This window comes from Coffea arabica, chromosome 6e (assembly GCF_036785885.1).
Source record: "Coffea arabica cultivar ET-39 chromosome 6e, Coffea Arabica ET-39 HiFi, whole genome shotgun sequence".
In the NCBI taxonomy this organism is placed as follows: domain Eukaryota; kingdom Viridiplantae; phylum Streptophyta; class Magnoliopsida; order Gentianales; family Rubiaceae; genus Coffea; species Coffea arabica.
The window spans coordinates 13,576,411-13,599,141 of NC_092321.1; the positions used below are offsets into that span (position 1 = coordinate 13,576,411).

The 22,731-nt window shown below is 35.5% G+C and overlaps 2 protein-coding genes and 1 long non-coding RNA gene across 3 annotated transcripts; all 3 read left to right on the forward strand.

The window, feature by feature from the left end:
* Positions 1-3,551: 3,551 nt before the first annotated feature.
* Positions 3,552-5,352, forward strand: LOC113695871 (class V chitinase-like). The gene is made up of 2 exons (XM_027215050.2): positions 3,552-4,641; positions 5,223-5,352. The coding sequence occupies exons 1-2, from the start codon at positions 3,552-3,554 to the stop codon at positions 5,243-5,245; spliced, it is 1,113 nt and encodes a 370-aa protein (XP_027070851.1). The 3' UTR covers positions 5,246-5,352.
* Positions 5,353-8,052: 2,700 nt separating this feature from the next.
* Positions 8,053-15,678, forward strand: LOC113695868 (receptor-like serine/threonine-protein kinase SD1-7). The gene is made up of 7 exons (XM_027215047.2): positions 8,053-9,967; positions 11,414-11,551; positions 11,653-11,816; positions 12,435-12,645; positions 14,626-14,863; positions 14,937-15,087; positions 15,192-15,678. The coding sequence occupies exons 1-7, from the start codon at positions 8,830-8,832 to the stop codon at positions 15,498-15,500; spliced, it is 2,349 nt and encodes a 782-aa protein (XP_027070848.1). The 5' UTR covers positions 8,053-8,829; the 3' UTR covers positions 15,501-15,678.
* A 3,859-nt stretch (positions 15,679-19,537) lies between these two features.
* Positions 19,538-20,550, forward strand: LOC140009188 (uncharacterized). The gene is made up of 2 exons (XR_011816542.1): positions 19,538-19,740; positions 20,232-20,550. It is a non-coding gene; the product is annotated as an uncharacterized lncRNA (long non-coding RNA).
* Positions 20,551-22,731: the final 2,181 nt, after the last annotated feature.

A 22,731-nucleotide genomic window follows, 5' to 3' on the forward strand; every position in this document is an offset into this window, starting at 1 on the left:
TTTCAAGTTTCTTTTAAATAAATATTAAAAAATTGATTGAAAACATATATATGAGAATTTTGAATACAAATTGGTCAATGAATTGTTAACATATATCCAAATGCAAGTGGTTGGGCATATGTGTATTGAATCTTGTATTTATTGTTTTGAATTATTTTTTAACAAGTTGGGTATTGCGTGTCCAAATAAAAAATCCAATCCGTCCAATGAATAAGTTGGACCGTTCTTATCCAACCCAACAAAACTCATAACCCAACTAACCCAACCCATCCTTTAAAATTAGTGGGCGCATTGGACGGGTTGTTGGGTTTTGGACTTTTTCGCCAGCTCTAATCAAAACACTTGCATTTTTTTTTAATTTAGCATTTTCTATTTTTGAAGGAAAAGAAAGTTAGCCAAAGCAGTAAAAGGAATTTTGTTGATCATCTAGCATTGGCACTTCTATTCTTGAATGGCCAAGGGCATCCATGAGGGATGGCTGATATTATTTTGACTTCAATAGCTATATTGCCTCTAAAATTTCTTACACGATTTTCTGGCCACATTGATCTGTTTACATTTTGTTTTATTTGTTTGTTCCTTGTATTTCCTGTAGGATATTTATGTCATGCATCACCACAATAGGGTTGTTATATCGTTGCATTACTTTTTTGTTTTTTAATTTCATTGTTGGTGTCGGTAAAGCTAATATTTGACTGGTTCTATAACGGACGGAGAGGCAGAGTGTATATTCCTTTTTAGTTCAGGCGGCCAAAGTGCAATTACTCCCTAGTTCAAAGGGCAAAGTGTCATTAATCTTTTTCAAAAATTTCCAACATTTTAATTTTGAATTCACCTGCAAAAAGAGAGTGAAAATTGAGACATATTTAAACAATAGACACAAATATGTGAATTTCTAAGATCAACGAGATGGATTATCATTAAGTTTGTATCTTTCATATAAGTCATATATGCCGTTTAAAGTAAGGTTGTCTTCTAATTTTTACCCAATTTATCTATCATAGAGTATAGTGTATTGATAATGACATCTAGTAGAAACTAAATAGTTTCAAGAACTTAAAATTACATAATAAGAGAAGGTGCGTTGATTTGGAAATATATATATATATATATTGCCCGACCAATATATGTATGATACTCTCCTAAACATGGTATTGTGGGAACAGCATAAACATAAGAAAAATTGCTCTCCATAAATGATAAATGTGCTGGAGGTAAGCTTCCCTCGCTGCCAAGATCATTCGACTCCGTAATTGGTCGGGCAACTTAACTGTCTTTAATATTTTGTGGACCAAACTGGCAGGTCCCAAGATTGAAAATAACATCTGTCATTTAATTGAAAGTGGCTGCAATATTACTAAACAAATTTCAGTGTGTAGCTACTGAGTACTGAAAGTTGTCACTAGTTTGAATAGGCCAATATCTGGTACTCTTGAAGATTGAGACATGTAGTGGCATGTTGTTGGCAGCTGTAGAGATTTAATAGTTTCAAGGAAATGTATAGTTCCACAATTTTTTGCAAATACCGCTATGCTGGAATAACATGGATTGTTGATGAAAGTTTCAAATGCTAACCAAAAGGGACTTTACAAATTGGGCACTTTACCAACAAAATTAGTTTGTAGTGTGACACGATTTTCAATTTCCTTTAAAATTAAATTTTGGCATTATATAATCACAGATGCCCTCAAGACTTGATCCTCAAATCCTATCTGACAATTGTCTATGAAATGTTGTCCCTTGGATCAAATTTTTCCTTTGGTAGAATTAATTGTACTATACTTATTGAGAAATTCGTGCACTCTGTCAATTTTTTTTCATGTCTTTAGCTCGTAAAATAGAGTACCTTTTTCTTGACTTGTTCGTTTGTATAGACACCCACGGTATCTCTTAGTTTCTCATATCTTTCTGATTCACAGTGGTTAATAAGACTAAACCTAATGCTGGTAGAAGTTTCTCCACTACTCATATATATATATTTTTTGTCACAACGATAGGATTCCTATAACCTAATCTAAAGGGAGGGGGAGGGGGAGGGAACTCGATGTAAGTAGAAACTCCATCGAAGATAGCCACCGAATACCGTCAGATATTGTGACAAATTTTTGTCTCCACTACACATATGAGAGCTTACAATTTTGAGTGATGATTTGTGTATTCCACAATAGATATATTAGCAAGTTTTCTGGTGCCCATCACAATCAAAAGACAAATAAATGTCTTAGTACGCAAGTTCCACGAAAGTGACAGCTTGAAAGTTGATTTTGAAGACAAATTGCTAACTGACAGGTGACTAAGTACTCAAGCCTAACTCCAGGATTAGGCCCTAAGGCTATCTCACTTAGAAGCTCTGTTTTTAAGCTCGGACCGGACCGGCCGGTCCGACCGGTCGAACCACGAACCGGCCAAGTGTCCGGTCCGAACTAACTCTAAAAATCGGAAGTTTTAAAACTCGGTCAAACCATGTCAAAAATCGGGTTTGACCGGATTTGACCGGCAAATAAGAACCGGGAATTTCCACCATGCATCTCACTCAAGGAAAGGAAAGAGAGGGACCCACTCCTCTTGGCTCCATATGCTCAGCCAATATCCGAAAATAACACACGATTTTTGTAGTGGCACATGCATGCACAGTTGATTACTGCTACAGTGCTTCTACATCCCTAGCCACAACTCGCTCGCACGTCTTCATGCAACATCCACATCTTCTTGCTCCCCCCTCTCTATGCATGTATATAGACTCTTTTTTTTTTTGAAGATCAAAATATTTTTAATATTATGTTTTGACCTCTAGGTTATTAAAAATTATTAATATATCTCAAATATTGTATACTTTATAAATATTATCTTAAAATTTGGTGTTATTTTTTAATTAAGTCCATAATTTTAATTTTAAACTAGTTAATACTCATTAAATAATATAAATTGCTACTTAATTGTTCTAATTTCTTTGTATTTTCTTGTTAAATATATTTGAAACATCAAATACATATAAATATACATTTATTAGTATTAACATGTTATTAGGTATTTTACATATAATATTTTAATTTTTAAATAATTTTTATTTATGACATCATCCGGTTCAACCCCAATCGAACCCGGCTGAACCCATTGACCCCTGACCCCTGAGCTCGACCGAATCGATACCCGGTCCGGTTCTGAAAACATAGCTTAGAAGCGGATCACAATTTTCTCTTAGATTGTCCACTAATTATGCCTCTAAATTAGGCAAGGCCCAAGAGAGCACAGACCAATGGAAAACTTTAAAAAAAAAATTAATTTCCTTGTCAAAATCATTTTCAGTTGACCGTATATGCTGGTAAAAATAGTGCCAAAGCTTCACCGAGTAGTTAATTTCCAGTATGAAAATTCCAGTGTCGTAGCTTCACTGAATAGTTAATTTCCAGTATGAAAAAGTTCAGGACTTTTCATTTAATTGATTGATCTAAACAAATTAAATAACACCACATCTTAGTTTGATCCCTACTTTATTTGCATTGTGAATTGAATAAATACCGAATAAGGGTTCCTTTTCCTTCAAAATTTCAATGGCTTCCATAACTAAGTTCATCTTACTATCTTTAACTCTGTGTGTTCTCCATCTTAACTTCTGTCATGGACAGAATGCTGTCAAAGCAGGCTACTGGTTTCCAGATAGTGGAATTGCACTCTCAGACATTGACTCCACTCTTTTCACTCATCTATTTTGCGCATTTGCTGATCTTGATTCCCAATCCAATAAAGTCACCATATCCTCCTCAAACGCTGGCCCCTTTTCACAATTCACCAAAACAGTTCAACTCAAAAACCCTTCAGTTAAAACCCTTCTATCTATTGGTGGTGGAAGTTCTAATAGGACTGCTTTTGCTTCAATGGCTAGTCAACCAACTTCTCGCAAATCATTCATTAATTCTTCAATAAACTTGGCCCGAGCCAACAGTTTCCACGGTCTAGACTTGGACTGGGAATACCCACAATCCGCTCCTGAGATGACAAACTTAGGCTCACTCCTGGATGAATGGCGAGCCGCAGTGGCAACTGAGGCCCAGAACTCAGGCAAGCCACAGCTGATTTTAACAGCTGCAGTTTCATTTGCATCAAAGGTGGATGGATTATATCAATATCCTATTACATCAGTATCCAGAAGCCTGGATTGGATAAATCTTATGGCTTATGATTTTTACGCTCCAGATCGTCCAAGTACTTCTACCAGGTGTCACGCTGCATTAAAGGACCCTTCTGGCCAAGCTAGTGGAAGTTCTGGCATTGCAGACTGGGAAAAGGCTGGAGTCGGGGCGAAGAAGTTGGTTCTGGGCATCCCATTTTACGGATATGCTTGGCGATTGGTAAACGCGAATAATCATGGGATCCTGGCTCCGGCAAATGGAGCTGCTGGTCCGGATAATGGAGTCAAGCGGTACCAAGATATAAGGACCTTTGTAGCTCAAACCCCGGGGGCAGTTGTGGTGTATAATTCCACATATGTCTGCAATTACTGCTATGCTGGAACAACATGGATCGGTTATGATGATAATCAGACAGTTTCCACCAAGGTTTCATATGCTAAACAAAATGGACTTCTTGGGTACTTTGCTTGGCATATTGGAGCTGATAACAACTTTGCACTATCACGACAAGGTCAGTTAATGGCGTGATTCCAAGATAAGCAATTCCCTGTCTGATTAGATTTATCATTTATGGAGAAAATGACACCATACGCCTTGAAAAATGGAGCCTCTTACTGTATCTAATAATTGGCTATGGAACATTGTCCATCCAGCTAATACTTTTCAGAAAATGTTATTTGCCGTCTAATTTTTATTAATCATACTCTCACTATTATTTCAATCATATAGTTTTCATTTATTAGACTATATCATAAAACAAATAGTGAAAGTGCAAATAACAAAAAAGGGAGTACAAATAAAATTTCCTTTTTTTTTCTATGGCTAGAATTGGATGTGTGTTTTTTTGGAATTTGTCATTGACAATGCTTAAAACTATCCTCTTTAGCAATGATATTTGGAGTCCATACATATGGTGTATACCTTTTTTTCATGTAATAAAATGTTAAAGTCGAGCATCAGAACCCATTTTTTAAAATGCAAATATCACTTATCTTTTTTTTTTAACTTGTTAATTTGTATATACATCCACAATATCTCAATGTTTCTACAATTCTCATATTTGTTAGTAATTTACTTCTTACTTGAATGTAGCTAACCAAGCATGGGGAGCATGAAGTGGTGGTGGAAATCATTTGACGTTGCTTATAATAAGCCAAAAGAGAGCTGGCATTGTTGAATAATGATACCATGTCATTGATATGTGTAATCCATCAAAAGATAAATAAATGTATTACGGTTTGAAATTTTTTTTTTCTTTTCTTTTTATCTTCGCATCCCTTCTTATATCCTTTTCACCCTAATTACCAGATCTAAGATCTGAACTCTGAATCAAATAGTAGGGAAAACTCTAAGAGTTTCTAACTTGAAAATTATTGTATTGGATAATGTATAATTTAAAAAATTTTAAATATATTTATCTCATTATTTAGTTCATAATATAGGGTAAAATAATTAAATTCAATATTTTCTTTTTTAAAAATACAATAACTATTTTAAATGCACTAAATTTAAGTTTTTGCTAAAAGTGCTTTTAACACCAAAAGCTCCCCTCCTAATTTTATAGGATGATGTTCACTAAACGTTTCAAAATGACTTTTAGCACCCAAAAATACTTTTCTTCTCAATAGTACCCGCCCTTAGAAGCGGATCACAGTTTTTCCGTTAGATTGTCCACTAATTAAGTCTCCAAATTATGTAAGGCCAAGAGAGCACAGAATGGAAAACTTAAAAGAATGAATTTCCTTTAAAAAAAAAAAAAAAAAACATTCTCAGGTGACCTCATATGCTTGTAAAATAGTGTCATAGCTTCATTGGATAGTTTATTTCCGGTATGAAAATTCCAGCCCTTCTAATTTCAACAGAGAGGATAGAAATATTAACATGCGTTTTGACACATGATTAAAATTCAACAACTCAAAAACATGGGTTAGGACCCAAAATGGGAAACAATTTTTCCTGTATTTTGTAGTATCACGGACTAAGAAAAATAATGGTTGAAAAGCTCAAAACCAATATATGATATTCTTTAAACACGGTATTCTGGAAGCAGCCCCAAAAAAAAAAGAAAAAGAAAAAGAAAAATTGCCTGTCCTTTTCTGAACTAAACTTTCCTCGATACTACCAGACTAAGCCCTGTAAAGTTGGCAATTTAACTCTCTTTAATATGTCATGGGCCAAATAGGTCCCAAGAAAAATAAGAAATGCGACTTTAATATTAAACTAATTTACGTAACTATTGTAAGTAGTTGAATTGGTAGATATGTTCCCTTTAATATTTTTTCTCTTATAAAATTTAGAGTCTCTTTCTAGAGAAAAAAAAAAGGGGGCAAATATTTGGTCCGATAGGAGTGAGTGCCATTTCCAATTAATACTGGCGATTGACGATTGAGATTTCTGTGAAAAAGTCTTGCATCTAAAAGTCGCATGTAGTCGCCAGACAACAGTTGTAGAGATTTTAGTAGTTTCAAAGGAGTTGTTGGAAATTGCATGCAGAGGGAAAAAAGGGAAATTTGTCAAATTGGTCCCTAACATTTTCACAAAACACTTTTTTAGTCCCTAACATTTAAAATCAGCCAGAATAGTTCCTAACATATAAATTATGAGCCAGTTTGGTCCTAATGCTCGTATTTGCTCTTTTTCCGGCTAAAAATAGTACACCGGCGTAATTTCAAGGGCAAAATCGAAAAAATTCGTTAATTCATAATTTTGCAGTCCTCAAACTCTTCCACCGCTTCTTCAATTGATTCTCACCCTTTTGTTGAAGCTCTCCAAAGGCTTTGTGGGTTTAAGAAGGTGCAGAGAATTATTTGCCAAATAAGAAGATAAAAATGAGTTCTTTGTTGAAATTGATATCGAATTCAGAGATTTCCAAACTGAAAAGGGTCTTCTTCAATTCTCAATAACCATAGCTGCCTGAGAGAACCCATGTTGCTGATTCCTTGGTTAAGAGGAGCAAGGACGGATGATTTTACAAAGTCAGAAGCAGAAGAAGAGATTGGGTCAATGGCTGAATAGAGACGGAGGAATATGGGCTCCGTTCAAGCAAAAATAGCCTGTGGACTTGCCAAAATGCTTCAACAGCTTTCTTACCAAATTTGAGCAATCAATATGAGGGAACTGCAGATATTGGTACAGAGTATTGTGGAAGAAGATGATTATGCATTGGAAGCCGCTGATTGTGACAGATGCAGGCTCTGTCTTGTTTGAAAGAATTGAAGCTGAAGCTTTCTAACCCACAAAGCCTTTTGCTTAATTTTCCACCTTCTGGACAACTCATGATTGACCCTGTTGTCATAGCCTCTAGCCAGGCTAGTAGATTTCCCATTAATCTTCTGTTCGAGATTGAAACTTTTTCTTGGTGGCTTTGATATTTCTTGAAACTTCTTTTTGGTGTCTTTGATATTTCTGTCTTTTCATTCAATTTTTCTTGTTAATTCTCCATCCTAGTAGCAGTAGGTTGAGAATCAATTGAAGAAGCGGTGGAAGAGTTTGAGGACTGCAAAATTATGAATTAACGAATTTTTCCGATTTTGCCCTTGAAATTACGCCGGTGTACTATTTTTAGCCGGAAAAAAGAGCAAATACGAGCATTAGGACCAAACTGGCTCATAATTTATATGTTAGGAATTATTCTGGCTGATTTTAAATGTTAGGGACTAAAAAAGTATTTTGTGAAAATGTTAGGGACTAATTTGGCAAATTTCCCGGAAAAAAAAATACTATATGAGTGTTGTTGGAAATTGAATTCGATAGTTGCAATTAATGATGCTGCTGCTGAACTGATCCTCCAATTGCTAGAATATATATTACTTGTCAAATAATGATCGCTAGGACAACAATAAGTTCGACTACCTTGATGAATTCGAAGAGCAAATGTTTTTTTTTTTTTTGATAACAGGAGGTTGATATTAACACAAACTGTTTCAGTTAATAAGAACGGATCACTTCCTTGTAAAAGGATCGTATATTTGAATATCTTGACTGATGTCAATCGATAAAAACGGATCACCTTTTCATCAAAGGTCATGTGTTTGAATTCTATTATGGACGTGAGAATTATGTTTGTGACGATTTGAAATTGAAGCGTGGCCTTCTTTGTCTTGGCTCCATTTGGTTCCTTTGAGTTCATGTCTTTCATCATTTGTTTGGTTCTTATAAGAGCAGTAGAAATAGTTATTCATGGGATCAAAATATACCCATCGTTGACCTTTGGTTCAAATGCAATCAAAAATTTGAGAATGCAAATTAATTACATGCTAATTAATAATTGTGCCAGTTCATCTAATCAATTTTGAGATTCGTTTTGAACAAATCTCGACTCTTACTTTAATATTATTTCTTCCTCTTTCATGACCAACCGTTTCCACCTGACAAACCAGAAAACCATTCATACTTTATGTTTTGTTTCTAGATAGGCTGTAACATCATCTAATAATCAAAACATTTATTAGTCTCCATCAGCTCAGACCTATTCTTTGTTTGGAACCATGTTTTCTATATTTTGACCAGAGGAGAAATAGATACAAACACTGGTAAAATACTAAAATTTCAGAGAATTTTATGATTTAGCAGAGGCCAGAAATCTAGCCTACTAATCCTCAGGTTTAGATGCTGGAAACCAGCCACTTTCTATTGTGAGATTTAACATATTGTCCTCATGGAAATTAAAGTTTGCTAAACAAAAATATCTTCAGTTGCCATGTTTGCTAAACAGCAAAACCTCTTGGAAATCTCTGAAGGCAATTCTTTTATGGCATCAGTCAGTAGGATCATCCTGCTTTTACTGGTAATTCTGCCATCTAATCTGCCGTACTCGATAGCACAAAATTGGATAAAGGCAGGCTACTGGTATTCTGGCACGGAGTTTCCCATTGCAGACATAAATTCAGCTCTGTTCAGTCACCTTATTTGTGCTTTTGCCGACATAAACTCCAGCACGTATGAGCTTCGCATCTCTCCGTCTGATCAGAAGTACTTCTCAGCATTTACCAGTACTGTCAAACAGAAAAATCCATCAGTTATCACACTTCTATCTATTGGAGGAGGATCAGCTAATTATTCAGTCTACTCTTCTATGGTTAGCCAATTTTCATCTAGGAAGTCATTCATAGACTCATCGATAAATATAGCTAGGCTATATGGTTTCAAGGGCATAGACTTCAGCTGGCGTTCAGCAAGTACGGCTGCAGATGCAACTAACATGGAAACACTTTTCAATGAATGGGGAGCTGCTGTTGAATCAGAATCAAGGAACAACAGCAGCTCGAAGCTTTTCTTGACAATGGCTGCTCCTTATTCACAATATATTAGTGAAGCAACTCTCCCAATAGATTCAATAAGGAGGAACATGGATTGGGTGCATGTTTTGGCATATGATTTCTACACACCTGTAGCAAATCCGGAACATACAGGTCCTTCTGCTGCATTATATGATCCAGCAAGCAACCAAAATACAGATTTTGGTATGAATTCATGGATAAGTGGAGGACTGCCAGCTAACAAGATTGTTCTGGCTTTGCCTTTCTTTGGCTATGCATGGACGCTCAGGGATCCCAAAGACAATGCAGTGGGTGCTCCAGCGAATGGATCAGCTGTGGCAACAGAAGGGGACATGACTTACAAAGCTATCAGGGATTACATTCAACGATATAATGCTGTTTCAGTATACAATACAACTTACGTTATGAAATACTGCAGTGTTGGGTCAACTTGGATTGGCTTTGATGACGTTGAGGTTGTCAAAACTAAAGTTTCATATGCAAAACAGAGGGGTCTGCGTGGGTATGCAGTTTGGCAAGTTCCAAACGATTACAATTGGGAACTTTCTCGGGCAGCAGGTAAAGAATGTACTTTCTGGAATTGGAACTTTTGTATGAACTGTATTAAAGACCTAGGTAAACTATGTGAAACTTCTATGTTTAACCTCGTTTTTCTTTCAATGACTTTTGGGAAAGAATTCGATTAACTCCAGGTTGATTTCAAACTCGAGAGATTTAAGAAATCATTTGTAAGCCACTTGAGAAAGAAAAAAAAAAAGCCTTGACCTGCAAAGTGCCCTAACAACCAACTGATACTAGCACTCTTTACAATCTAACAAACCTAAAAGTTCCCAAAGCATAAAACAGAGCAAATATGCCCACTACTTCAATGCTAGTAAGTTGACTAGGTATAGATCATCATATTCTAAAATATAGTACTAAAAGGACATCCTAAGGTACTTCTATGTCCAGAGACATAGGCATCCCAGTACCTGCCCAATATCTGTCCAAATTTGTCAACTTCATCCACAACTCGATTGACAGGCAGAAGAAAATGGAGGATTGGGGAAATGGAGTAATCATAACAGGTAACAAAATTCAGGCACCAATTTGATATGAAAGAAAGGGAAAAGTACAAAAGAAGAGGTAACAGATCAAAGTTTTGATAGGTAATTTACAAGATGAAAACCACCAGGAATAGTAACCCTAGGAACTACTCATATAACCTTCAGCCCTTGAACAAAAGGCTGCATTACTTTTCACCTCATGGAAACTATAAATCGGCAGGAACTTTTGTAACTTGAACTCTGTTACTTTAAAAAAGAAATTCTACATTCCTCATTCCTGGGCCTTAAGGCCTACTAGTCCACTTAAAACTTCAAACTCATACTTTGTCTTAGCTCTACGACTACAACAATCCAAATTAGCAAAATATTCACTAAGAACTCCAAGATGAGACTAGAAATTAGGAGGAATGCTTCAGGCTCTAAAATATTAGGCTTAATGTGTAAAACACCTACTCTTTATAACAGGAAACGGAAAATGACCAAAAAGGAATCATGACACTGAACTCCAACTAAATATACCTAAAGAATTCAAAATTATGCCATGGTAACTCCAAATAGCCTACATGTCTCTTAGGTGTTCCAATTTATGCAAGAGCATAAAACTATCTTTGCCATGCCTTTTGTGCATCTTAGTCTATGCCATTAACTATGAAGTGAAATCAATTTGTCAAGGAAATACTTCAGTTCTCCTTTTCCTCCTCTTCAATGACCAGACACCCATGAAAGGTGAACGAACCCCACTAATATGAGGATGCATGCACCTATGCAACTTTACCACTATTTTCGTTTTGATGACAAGAGTCGTTTACAATGTATTGTGTCAATAGCATAAGAACATTTGAAGAAGGTGAAAAGATACTTTCAAGAATCGTTTTATACCTTTACCACTTCCCCATGTAATCCTCTTACTTTTCTGAAAAAACGTTTTTGGTTGGTACTTAAATTTCTGGTCTTACAGCTGAACAAAGTAACAAAAATCAGCAAAGGAAGAAGCATATACTTTTGAAAACTCTGCTTCCTGTAGCAAGTCTGGTACTCCTCTTACTCGGAGGCTTTACAGTTTGGCACATCAAAAGAAAACAGCTTACAGGAAAAGGTACTTTCTTCAACTTATGTGCTAGTAGATTTTGTCAAAAGGTATCATCTAACTTCTTCTGATTATTTCACGTTTACATTTATTGGTTGCATCTTTTGAAGAACTGAGGATAGAAACAGAGATGGGGCATAAGCAAGTATTTTCAATGGAAGGCAGCGATTCTCATTCTCTACAAATGTTTAGCTTTGACGATATTAAGGCAGCAACAAATGATTTTTCAAATGAAAACAAGCTTGGTCAAGGAGGATATGGGCCTGTTTACAAGGTAATATTGTTTTATTTACCTTTAGATGTATACAAACTAGAGGAGAATAGCATCACAGTGAAGGCCACTACCAACTACCTTCTTCAATGACTTTCAGTTATGTTGTAGACATGTGTATTTTTCTTTTTTTTGTGACTAAAAGTAGTATACATGGAAGTAGATTGAAGTCTCGCCCTGTTCCTGTCTCCGTAACAGCAAAAGCCTTGTGCATTAGAACCACTGTGAACATACAAGCTTATGCTTACAATTTGAACTAACCTGAAATGCTAAATTGACTTCAGTCAAACTATATTAGTTTCCAATGAATAGTCAAACCCATGCCAAGTAGGCCAACTTCATTTTTGCTCACAAACTACATAAAATACAATAGCGCGATCATGTTCAGAAGTTCCAAACTATTGCAGAAATAAAATTTTGGACCATAATTAACCAGTACTGAGAGAGAGAGAGAGAGACCCAAAAGTTGACTCAGATTTTTGCCAAAAAATGTCTATATTGAAAACATATAAGCATGTTTGGCATAATGGCATGAACTTTTTGAGTGGGTTAGGCATTTACAGCACATGATATATACACCATGTACTAGCAAAGACTTGTTGAATGATGTCTATTTTTTAGGCTATATTATTAAACGGCAGAGAAGTAGCAGTAAAAAGGCTTTCTGCAACTTCCAAACAAGGAATTGAAGAATTCAAAAATGAAGTATTACTTACAGCCAGACTGCAACATGTCAATCTTGTAAGTGTTCTGGGATTTTGCATTGAAAGAGAAGAGAAGATGCTGGTATATGAGTACATGCCCAACAAGAGCTTGGATTTCTACATCTATGGTATGTCAGTGTACTTTTATGCATCATTAATTACTCAATGAGTAAATGAACTAAGACATCTCTTTAAGCAAAGAAGCATAAGAAATTCTCACTGAACAAGACACTGCTGCAACTTTTTTAAAATCTAACATCTGAAAACTAAGAGTAAGCAAAGCCTAGGTTTAAAAGTAGGAAAAAGTATTAAGTTTAGTGAACAGGTGATTAGGGGGCCAACTATCGGCCAAGTGCGGGCTTGAACTGCAATTCAATTTTTTGAATGGTTAAGACTTCTTGCTACAGAGAAAGGTTGATTGCTTGAACATTTCCAGTCGAGAGTGTAAATCGCTATGTGAGCATTTGCATTTACTATGCCATGTTAGTTTGTACAATTTGCAAGGCAATCATCTCTAACAAGTGCTAAGGCCCTTGGTCAAATGAACAGGACATTTATGCCTCCTCCCTTCATCTGTCCTTTTTCTCCTGGAATTTGGTAAGTTAGGTTCACAAGATTGATCCAACTCTCAGTTTCTCCGTGAAGAGTATGTTCTACTAATGATTGTTTAATTGTTTGCAGAGCATCTCCTATGTCAGTAACTTATAATATACTTAAATAAATTTACTGAGTTGTATAACACATCATATTATGGCACAATCCAGTAAAGACAAGAGAACATTGCACCCATATAAGATAGTCGAGCTGATCGATGCACCCATATAAGGTTATTTGTGCTTGATCTCAAATTGGCTCCTTGAACTTGAATTTTGTAAATTTCGCACCTAAAGTTGAATAGTCCAAACACTAGTTCTCCTCATTCTGTTTAACTCAATGTGACGACTTGAAAACACAGAATCATAAGCCTCATTGGCTATATCAGGACTAGGCTACTCCCACCAATATTGTCAATAAGGAAGAACAAATATTCCTCAATCTAGTTCAAGTGTGACCATCCAAACTCTCCTACCTGATATATGTGTTAATAACAAAGGTTGCCTACTATAAATCTACATTTCTAAATCTGTAGTAAGAATCACATAGTATTACCCTGAAGAAGAAAAGGTGTGTCATCTAGTGCGGCCGATTTCTGCCCTGTTGCCTCCACTTGAACTGCTAATAGGGCAAGCCATTTACTGGAAATGGAACTAGGCCATGTATGCAATGATGTTTTCCATTCTTTTAATTGCAAGTCTAGTAAAACCACTAACAAATAAAGGACAAGGAAAGGCTATTTTTGGTGGAAAATTTGCTTCTGAACATACACAGGATCAACTGAGATAGAATTAATATAGGCCTAAATGGTAAAAATACTCCAGGAAGATATGTGGATACAGATAAATTGGAGGAATATGGAGTTTACTTTTTGGCTTTCAAGTCTACTACATGCTGGTTGCATGTTAAAATCGAATTGAGAAGGGATGTTAACATTTGGACTATATTAAAGCACAATCACAAAGTAAAAGGACAAAAAGACAAAGCTTGGAAGTTTAGTATACGCATCAAGACAGACTGAAAAGTTAAGAGAGGCCGATGACACTTCTAATTCTTTTGTCTAGAAAAAATTACCTTCAGATCTCAGTGCATCTACATTTTAAATAGGGTTTCACAATTATACATAGCTTGGCATATGCACAATTGAGAACTAATCGCCAAGTTTACAGATTGGCAGACGAAAGTTCAAAGTAAATCCAGACCTGGAAAAGATTTAATTAAATGAAAGAATTAACGCAAGTAAACATGAATCCATGGAATCAGATACATAAAACTTCTACCCAAATACTTTCTTTGGGTAGTACCAGTTCTAAAATTTTGTTTAATCAATCAACTAATTTAGCTCAAGGACTGTCCTCAGGTGCTTTGCAGAACCATGGAAGATCCATCTAAGTTTGGTTTTGATATTCTTTAGAGGATCACAGGTCCTGTTTTACTATTCTTGAATTGCGTACTATTGGATTAGTTTCTTGCATGCATAATTTTGTCCTTTTTTACTAATTTATCTGTTATAGATCCAATCAACCGCTCGTCCCTCAACTGGGAACAACGCGCACAAATCATCGAGGGAGTGACTCAAGGGCTCTTGTATCTCCAAGAATACTCAAGACTAACAGTAATTCATAGGGACCTAAAAGCTAGCAATATTCTATTGGATGATCAAATGAAACCCAAAATATCAGATTTTGGGATTGCCAAAATATTCCAAAAGGACAAGGTTGAAGCAAACACCGATCGAGTAGTTGGCACCTAGTAAGTGAAATGATTCTACAACTAACCTAAAGAATGCTCTCATGTGTTGCTAAGCTTATGATGTATGCTGCAGTGGTTATGTTCCACCTGAATATGTACGAGAAGGGATATATTCCACAAAATCGGATGTTTTCAGCTTTGGAGTTCTACTTCTTCAAATAATCAGTGGAAGAAAAAATACATGCTTTTATGGACCTCATTCAAATATAAACCTCCTAGAATATGTAAGTTATTGCAGACGCATTGGTAGAATCACTATAACTTGCAAACAATTTGCTCAAAGTATAACTGGATTGCAGTTATTTGACTTTTTGAACTTTTTATACAGGCATATGAGCTATGGAAAAATGGAGAAGGCAAAGAGTTTCTAGATGAAACACTGGATGACACACATTCATCTTGCAAACTAATGAGATGCCTTCAAATTGCTCTTCAGTGTGTTCAAGAAGATCCAAATGATAGACCTAACATGCTAGAAATTTCTCATATGCTTAGGAACGAGAATTTGGATATGAAGCATCCAAAAAGACCAGCCTTCTCTATTAAAAAAGACGAAGGTGGAGATAAGCCCTCCACACAGTCAGAAGGAACAGAACAAGTTGATACTGCAACCATCACAAGACTAGTTGCTCGATGATGCTCATTTGCTAGCAACACAGTGTATAATATATTAGCCATCACGTACAATAGAGTTTTGAGTATGTAATTAACTACTAAAGTCAAATACATGATATTTAGCTACTTGTTTGTCTCTTAAAAATATTGAGATAGTTCTAGGACTTCAGAAATAGAACCAGACCTTATTGTGTTGAGCACATCACGTTAATCCTTTTATCCCATTCAATTTTATTCAGGACCTGCTTTATGTGAGTGGGGAGAGTTGTGTTCTTATCTATTCTTCAACTAACTACAAGTAATACCATCATTTTCAAGTTACTCTCCGTCATTGTGGCATCTAACACCCCTCTTTGAAGCTATCCTAAACTTTTATCTTATTCTGTTCTTCTATCATCCCATGGAAGTTACCTTAACATTTTCAAGTTCAAAACTTTCCATGATGTCTTAGTTTCATTTCACCATGCATCCATTTAAATTCTTGCTAGCATAAAGCTAATACGGTCCTTTGAATTCATTAGTATTTAGTATAAGAATATATACTACTCTGTCTTTAAAAACAATAATAAAGAATTAAAAAAAGACGAAGAAAAGGCAGGTACCACTGGGAGTTGAATTGATGATCCAAAAGAAATATATCATTTCCCTAATTTTCATATTCTTTTGCTTGTTTCGACTAACATGAGAGAGAGAGAGAGAGACTATTTTCTACCAAAAGATGAAAATCTTGAGGAGGTATTTTGTATTTAAAAAATTTTAAAATGTAAAACCTGTTGCAAAACATATGATCAGTGACACTGACACACATCTAGTCCGAAATCCCAATGCAGTGTAGATAAAACGCAAGACAAAGAAAAATGGCAGAAATTGAAGCACTCCCAAGATTTACTCAAACCAGGCAACTGATATTTCCTCAGATGGTTAGAGATATTCGTTCGATGCTGATTTGCATCTTTGTGTGCAAGACAGAATGACTTGAATAAATACTTGATAAAATACAGTGTATGCACCAGAGGTGCAAGAGCTCATACCTGTTGGACCAAAACAAGTGCATGTAACACTGCAATGTAGATCTCAACAAACATAATATTGCACCTCATCCCCAAGGAGAGACATCTCTTTCATCATCAAATAAACCATTCTCCTGCATGCTTAGTAAGAGAATAAACACTTCTGGAACTTTAACATCAGCAACAAGAAGTAAAAAGGGTCAAGTCCCAATCAGGCATGAAGATGCAGAAGGGTTTAATCAATATGAGCATAATAGAAAGGCAAACGGAAGGTCTTTAGTCGACTCAAACAACATATGCTCCAGAGACAGACAGATTAGGCAGAGAGAACAAAAAGTGAGATAAGAATTAATCTGTTTATCTTTAATTATATTAGTCTGGTTTAATATAATTGCTCTTCATGCTTTATTTAAGTTGCAGTGATCATATAGTGTCAAGACAGAGAGGGGGATAGAGACAGATAGTCAGAAATCGTTCGTTGCTGCAACTTGTATGGCCAAATTCACTTGGTACAATTATGCTTAGTGACTGCAGGTGAAAAGTTGCTAACGTGGACAGTTTCATTAGAGTAGATTTGGACTCAAGTTTTTTTCTTCTCCCCCTATAGCTCCAATTTCTGCAACATTAGAACAGCACTAGGAAATAAAAGATTTTAGAATCTCATATTAGATTAAGCAGATGAAAGAGGTGAAAGATAATGCCACACAATGAACAAGGTCTTGTTATGTATGTTTCCATGAAACTGTGGAATACTTATTTGTAATTGGAATGCCAATACAAGAGTGAAAATTTGATATGCAGGAGCAAAGTTCTTTAAAGATTCTATATAGATATACATATTATATTTTTTTCTGGTTTCAAAACACCATAACCTGACTTTTATTGAGAATAATAAGCGAGAATCCTCAGTAATACGTCACAAAGGCTCGAGCTCCCATGCTTGAACTTCAAACAAACATGTATTGAGCGATTATGTCCACTTCTATTAGTATTGTTTTGTTATTACCATGGCTTCTACTTTTGATTGATTCTGGGGATCGGTGCAGGGTTTTTTTGACTCTTGAGGGCAAACGTGGAGGCTTGATCGAAGTAGCCAAGTAATTTTGAGTGACGGAACCTAAAGCAAATTCCAGCCACTGAGAGTTCTCACTTCACCAAATTTCAGATCATTCGACGGCTGAAAGATTATGGTCTAACCTTGCCTTGCTACGCACCTTAGGGAGTTAAATTTGTTTTTTAGATTCTATTACTTGATGACAGGGATAAAGCATATATGTGTTGGTTGCCTGGAAACGCCATTAATTCACACTGTTAGCTGGCTAAAAGTTTGTACATTCCTCCATTTCACTCCTGGGGTGTTTCATCTATTTCTTGAAGAAGAAACTAGATTGATTCCAGTATAACATGACAACACTTCATAATGTCAAGGTACCTGTACCATCCTGGAAATTGTAAGGACACATTGTAAGTATGAATATCCTAGAACAGCTATCCGAGACATTTTATAATTAACCAAAATTGACGAGGAGTTAGGGTAAACTTTTCACTCTTTTGTCCCGATGTTGAAAAGGTTTAACTACATGTGCGCACCATTTTCCATTGTTTCTTTAATCTTTCTCTCGGAGAATTTGCCCACTTCAAATACTAAATATCCCAATATTGGCATTCCTAAGGTTCAATGCTCACCTAGGCCCTCTGATGCTGACTCACAGAATTAAGTGTAATACATTCGTAAATAGTATACTAATTAGCTCATTTAGCTGACCCTATCTTTCCTTTGATTTAGTTAATACTTTAATTATGCATACATTTAAAATAAACCGGACACCCTCACGCAGCGCGTGAGGCCACAATTCAACTACCAAAGTATTGCTGTTGCACCAAGATTTGAGATAGGTATAGTGACTGGGAAAAAGATGCAAGGCTAGGGATGGCAACCGGCGGGTTTAGGAAGGAGGAGGGTTTGCACCCCCATTATCAAAAAACTCCCCTTTCCCCTGCCCCGTCCCTTGCCTTCGTTCGCCCCGCCCCGCTTCTTCTGCGGGTGCCCGCGGGTGATAATTTGATTTTTTTTTTAAAAATGTTTATTCAATAGATTGAAATTAAATTCAAAAAATAAAATAAAATATGAAACTGAAAAAAGTAAAAAATGAAAAATGAAACAAAAAAAATGTTGAAATAAAACACAGAAAATTAAGAGTCTCAATTAGATTGTATAGATAATATCTAGGAATACTCATATAGAACCAATGACGGAGCCAAGGGGGGGCAGAGGGGGGCCATGGCCCCCCCTAAGTTTTGAGAATTTTAATTCATAATATGTAAATATGTGTGTAAAATAAAATTGGCCCCCCCTAAATTTTTTCAATTTTAGTTTATATTATGAGAGTTGATATATATATATATATATATATATATATATGAATTAGTCATCTTTGAATGGAATTTCAATTTTGGCCCCCCCAAAAAAAAAATCCTGGCTCCGTCACTGTATAGAACGTAACATGCTTGTGCCAAATATCAACTAGGAATTTGGCATCTCCCAATCAATGTCCTAACATCTTTATTTCATAATTTGATTAGTGAGATGCTTGTAAAGAAATTGGAGTCTAGGAATTTTATGCCTTCCAGGTATGGGAATTCTAGACTTCTTAATGAGGCAAGAAAGGTTTTTGATAAAATGTTAGTGAAGGATGTTGTTAGTGAAGGTAATATTTAGTTGCCAAATATTTTAAGTATGTTATTATTTTTTTTTTTTGTCAATACAGAGTATATCCCAGTTTTGCCGGACTAATCACCCTATACATGAAGTACCCCGCCCCTCAAGAGCACCCAGAAGTTAAGAGAGGTTTGAACCCTGGATCTTGGAACCTGAATGGCTATCCCAAGACTAGGTGATCTAAGCTCGAGGGGCAAGTATGTTATTATTAGATTATATAATATATTACATTTATTTATATTAATAAATTAAAGCTGGGAATGGGGCGAAAGTATCGTTCACCACGTCCCGCCTCATTTAAAATGGGCCTCCACCCTCGTTGCCATCCCTATGCAAGGCATTTTTTATGGTAATTAAAAGTTTGGGTGGGTTCGGTTCCGATCTTCATCACGGACCGGCAAGCTTTCGAAACCATAGGTTTAGGTCACTTGCAGAGATACTTTCAAATCACCCACCAACATAGCCCTCACATCGGCAGAAAAATTCGAACATATGATCTTTTGCAAGAAAGTGTCCCATTTTTACCAACTGAGGTATCTTCAGATCTAACATCTTCTTACTGCTTACATAGCTCCTAATAAGATTCTGTTTTAGAAGATCACAGAGCAAACGGTGAATGCTTGGTTATTCGCTTTTGTTCGCGCTTTTTTTTGGCCTTTCTGCCTTCCTATTTGAGCTTTTACAGGCGAAGTAGTCTACTTTATTCTGTTTTATTTTGTTATAATTATTATTGTTTACTTTTGATTGAAGTCTGGGCTGGCCTGATGAAGAAAACCAAAGTGTATCCCTTTGTTTTTATGTTCTTTCATTGATGGTTATTTTGATTGCAGTTTTGTTTTCGGTTATCTATTCCGTTTTTATTTTTTTTCCTTTTTATTTGAGATCTTACCGGACTTTAAGATCCTTGTCTTGCAAATCGCAACTGATAAATGATAAATGATATTTTTGTCCACGGGGGAGTTATTAGAGTTAGGGAGAGTCGTTTCATCTAGATCTTCTTAGATCTTTGATGTTGTTGTTTCAGGAATTGCAAGCTGGATATTTGGGGCGATTCACTTTCTTATTTGGTGCATCACAACAACACCCACCCACCCCCCAAAACAAAAAACCCAGGAAAAAAAAAATCCTCTAGCCTCTCGAAAAAAAAAATCCTCTAGCCTCTCAAAAAAACAATAATAATAAAAGCCACCTGGAAAAAAAAAATTCTCTCGAGGGATGAGCATGGTGGCCATAGGGAGTGTACAATGTGCTGTAAATCATCAATGCAATGGGCCATTGGAACTATCCAGGTCTGTAAGATAACCCAATATTGAAGGAATGGATCTTGTATTGTTTGTTCTGTATTGCTGTTTTTTCTGATTTTCTTGGTATTTTGTGGTTTGTGCTGGTTGAGGACTTAGCTTTGTTTGTAATTGAGGTAATGCAGATTGGATTAAACGTGTCCAGGGAGAGCGAGAGATTAGACGGAGAGAGAGAGGAGGTGGGGGGAGATTAATATTAGTCTGTTTATCTTGAATTGTATGAATCTGTTTTTAACATAATTGACAGCGTGCAATCAACTATGCACTTTTAAAAAATGATAGAATCTTTTTTGCAACTTCTAATTCTTCAGGATTACAAGTACGAAATGTTCCTTTGTCTGTGTTTATAAAGGCAACTCCAGGATTGATAGAAGGGAATCAATCTCTCTATGTTATTGTAATTGCACTCTGAACAAGAATGATAGTTAGAAATGGTTTCTGCAACTTATAGGGCCAAATTTAGTTAGTACAAAATATGCCTTGTCTGCAGTACTAGAACAGAACTAGCAAATAGAGGATGTTAGAATCTCATATTTAGATTAAGTATACACGAAAGAGGTAAAATATAATGCCACACAATCAACAAGATATGCCTGTGTAAGTGTGTTTCCATGACATTCTGCAATACTTATTCGCAATTGGAATGTCAATGCAAGCAAACTCTGCTTTAATATAGTTGGTTGGTCTCTTATGCAAACTATTTCTCGTACTAAAAAGCAAGGGAAAATGCCGGTTTTCATCCCCAAACTTTGGGGTAAGGACACATTTCGTCCCTCAACTTTTGGGCACGACACATTTGATATCTGAATTAATAATTTTTTACCAATGTCATCCTCAAATGGCAATTTAGTCAATTTTTAACGAAACTGGTCACATGAAAATCACATGACCGTTAAGTGAACTTAAATCATATTTTTAACAAAACCTGCCAGTTTCCTGCATGCAATCAGTCAACTTTTGGCAAATTTGACTAAGCATCCATCAATAAACACTTGTGTCCCGTACGTAAAGGGGGAAAAAAGCTAAAAATAAGGATAAAATGAAAAATAGGCAAGAAAAGAAATAATCAGCATGAAAAATGAAAAGGGATAATTTCACAAACATCCCTTGAGATTTTTAATAGTTACAAAAAGCTCCCCTCAAAATTTAAAAATTACATATACTTTGCATACTTTTACTATTTATATAAGAGCAAATTATTTGAGCAGCCATTGAACTATTTGAATAGTAAAAATTTGGCCCTTCAATTATTCATAACATATTTTTACCCATTGAACTATTAAAAGTATAAACTTTGAGTTATTCATAACATATTTTTACCCATTGAACTAGTATGTTTTGTATTTAACATAAATTAAATATGTGAAAGTTAAAAAAAATAATAAATTGCCCATAACATACCAGCTCTTTATGGGAAACTGGCAGGTTTTGTAGTATATTTTGTACCAGCTCTTTATGAGAAACATACCAGCTCTTTATAGGAAAAATTAATTAAATAGCGCTCAAAGGAAAACTAGTATGTTTTGTATTTAACATAAATTAAATATGTGAAAGTTAAAAAATAATAATAAATTGCCCATAACATACCAGCTCTTTATGAGAAACTGGTAGGTTTTGTAGTATATTTTGTACCAGCTCTTTATGGGAAACATACAAGCTCTTTATAGGAAAAATTGGTTAAATAGTGCCCAAAGGAAAACTAACATGTTTTGTATTTAACATAAATTAAATATGTGAAAGTTAAAAAAATAAATAAATTGCCCATAACATACCAGCTCTTTATGGAAAACTGACAGGTTTTGTAGTATGTTTTGTACCAACTCTTTATGGGAAATATACCAACTCTTTATAGGAAAAATTGGTTAAATAGCGCTTAAAGGAAAACTAGTATGTTTTGTATTTAACATAAATTAAATATGTGAAAGTTTAAAAAAATAATAAATTGCCCATAACATACTAGTTCTTTATGGGAAACTGACAGGTTTTGTTAAAAATATGATTTAAGTAATGGTCATGTGATTTTCACGTGACCAGTTCCGTTAAAAATTGGCTAAATTGCCATTTGAGGATAACGTTGGTCAAAAATTATTAATTCAGACATCAAATGTGTCGTGCCCAAAAGTTGAGGGACGAAATGTGTCCTTGCCCCAAAGTTTGGGGATGAAAACCGGCATTTTCCCTAAAAAGCAAAGAGCTTGTAGTCAAACTCAACATTTACTGAAA

Coding starts and splice junctions, on each gene's coding strand:
- LOC113695871 (XM_027215050.2), top strand. CDS start 3,552: ATGGCTTCCATAACTAAGTTCATCTTACTATCTTTAACTCTGTGTGTT. Junction 4,642..5,222: donor CTTTGCACTATCACGACAAG/GTCAGTTAATGG, acceptor ACTTGAATGTAG/CTAACCAAGCATGGGGAGCA.
- LOC113695868 (XM_027215047.2), top strand. CDS start 8,830: ATGTTTGCTAAACAGCAAAACCTCTTGGAAATCTCTGAAGGCAATTCT. Junction 11,817..12,434: donor GATATGGGCCTGTTTACAAG/GTAATATTGTTT, acceptor TCTATTTTTTAG/GCTATATTATTAAACGGCAG. Junction 12,646..14,625: donor CTTGGATTTCTACATCTATG/GTATGTCAGTGT, acceptor TATCTGTTATAG/ATCCAATCAACCGCTCGTCC.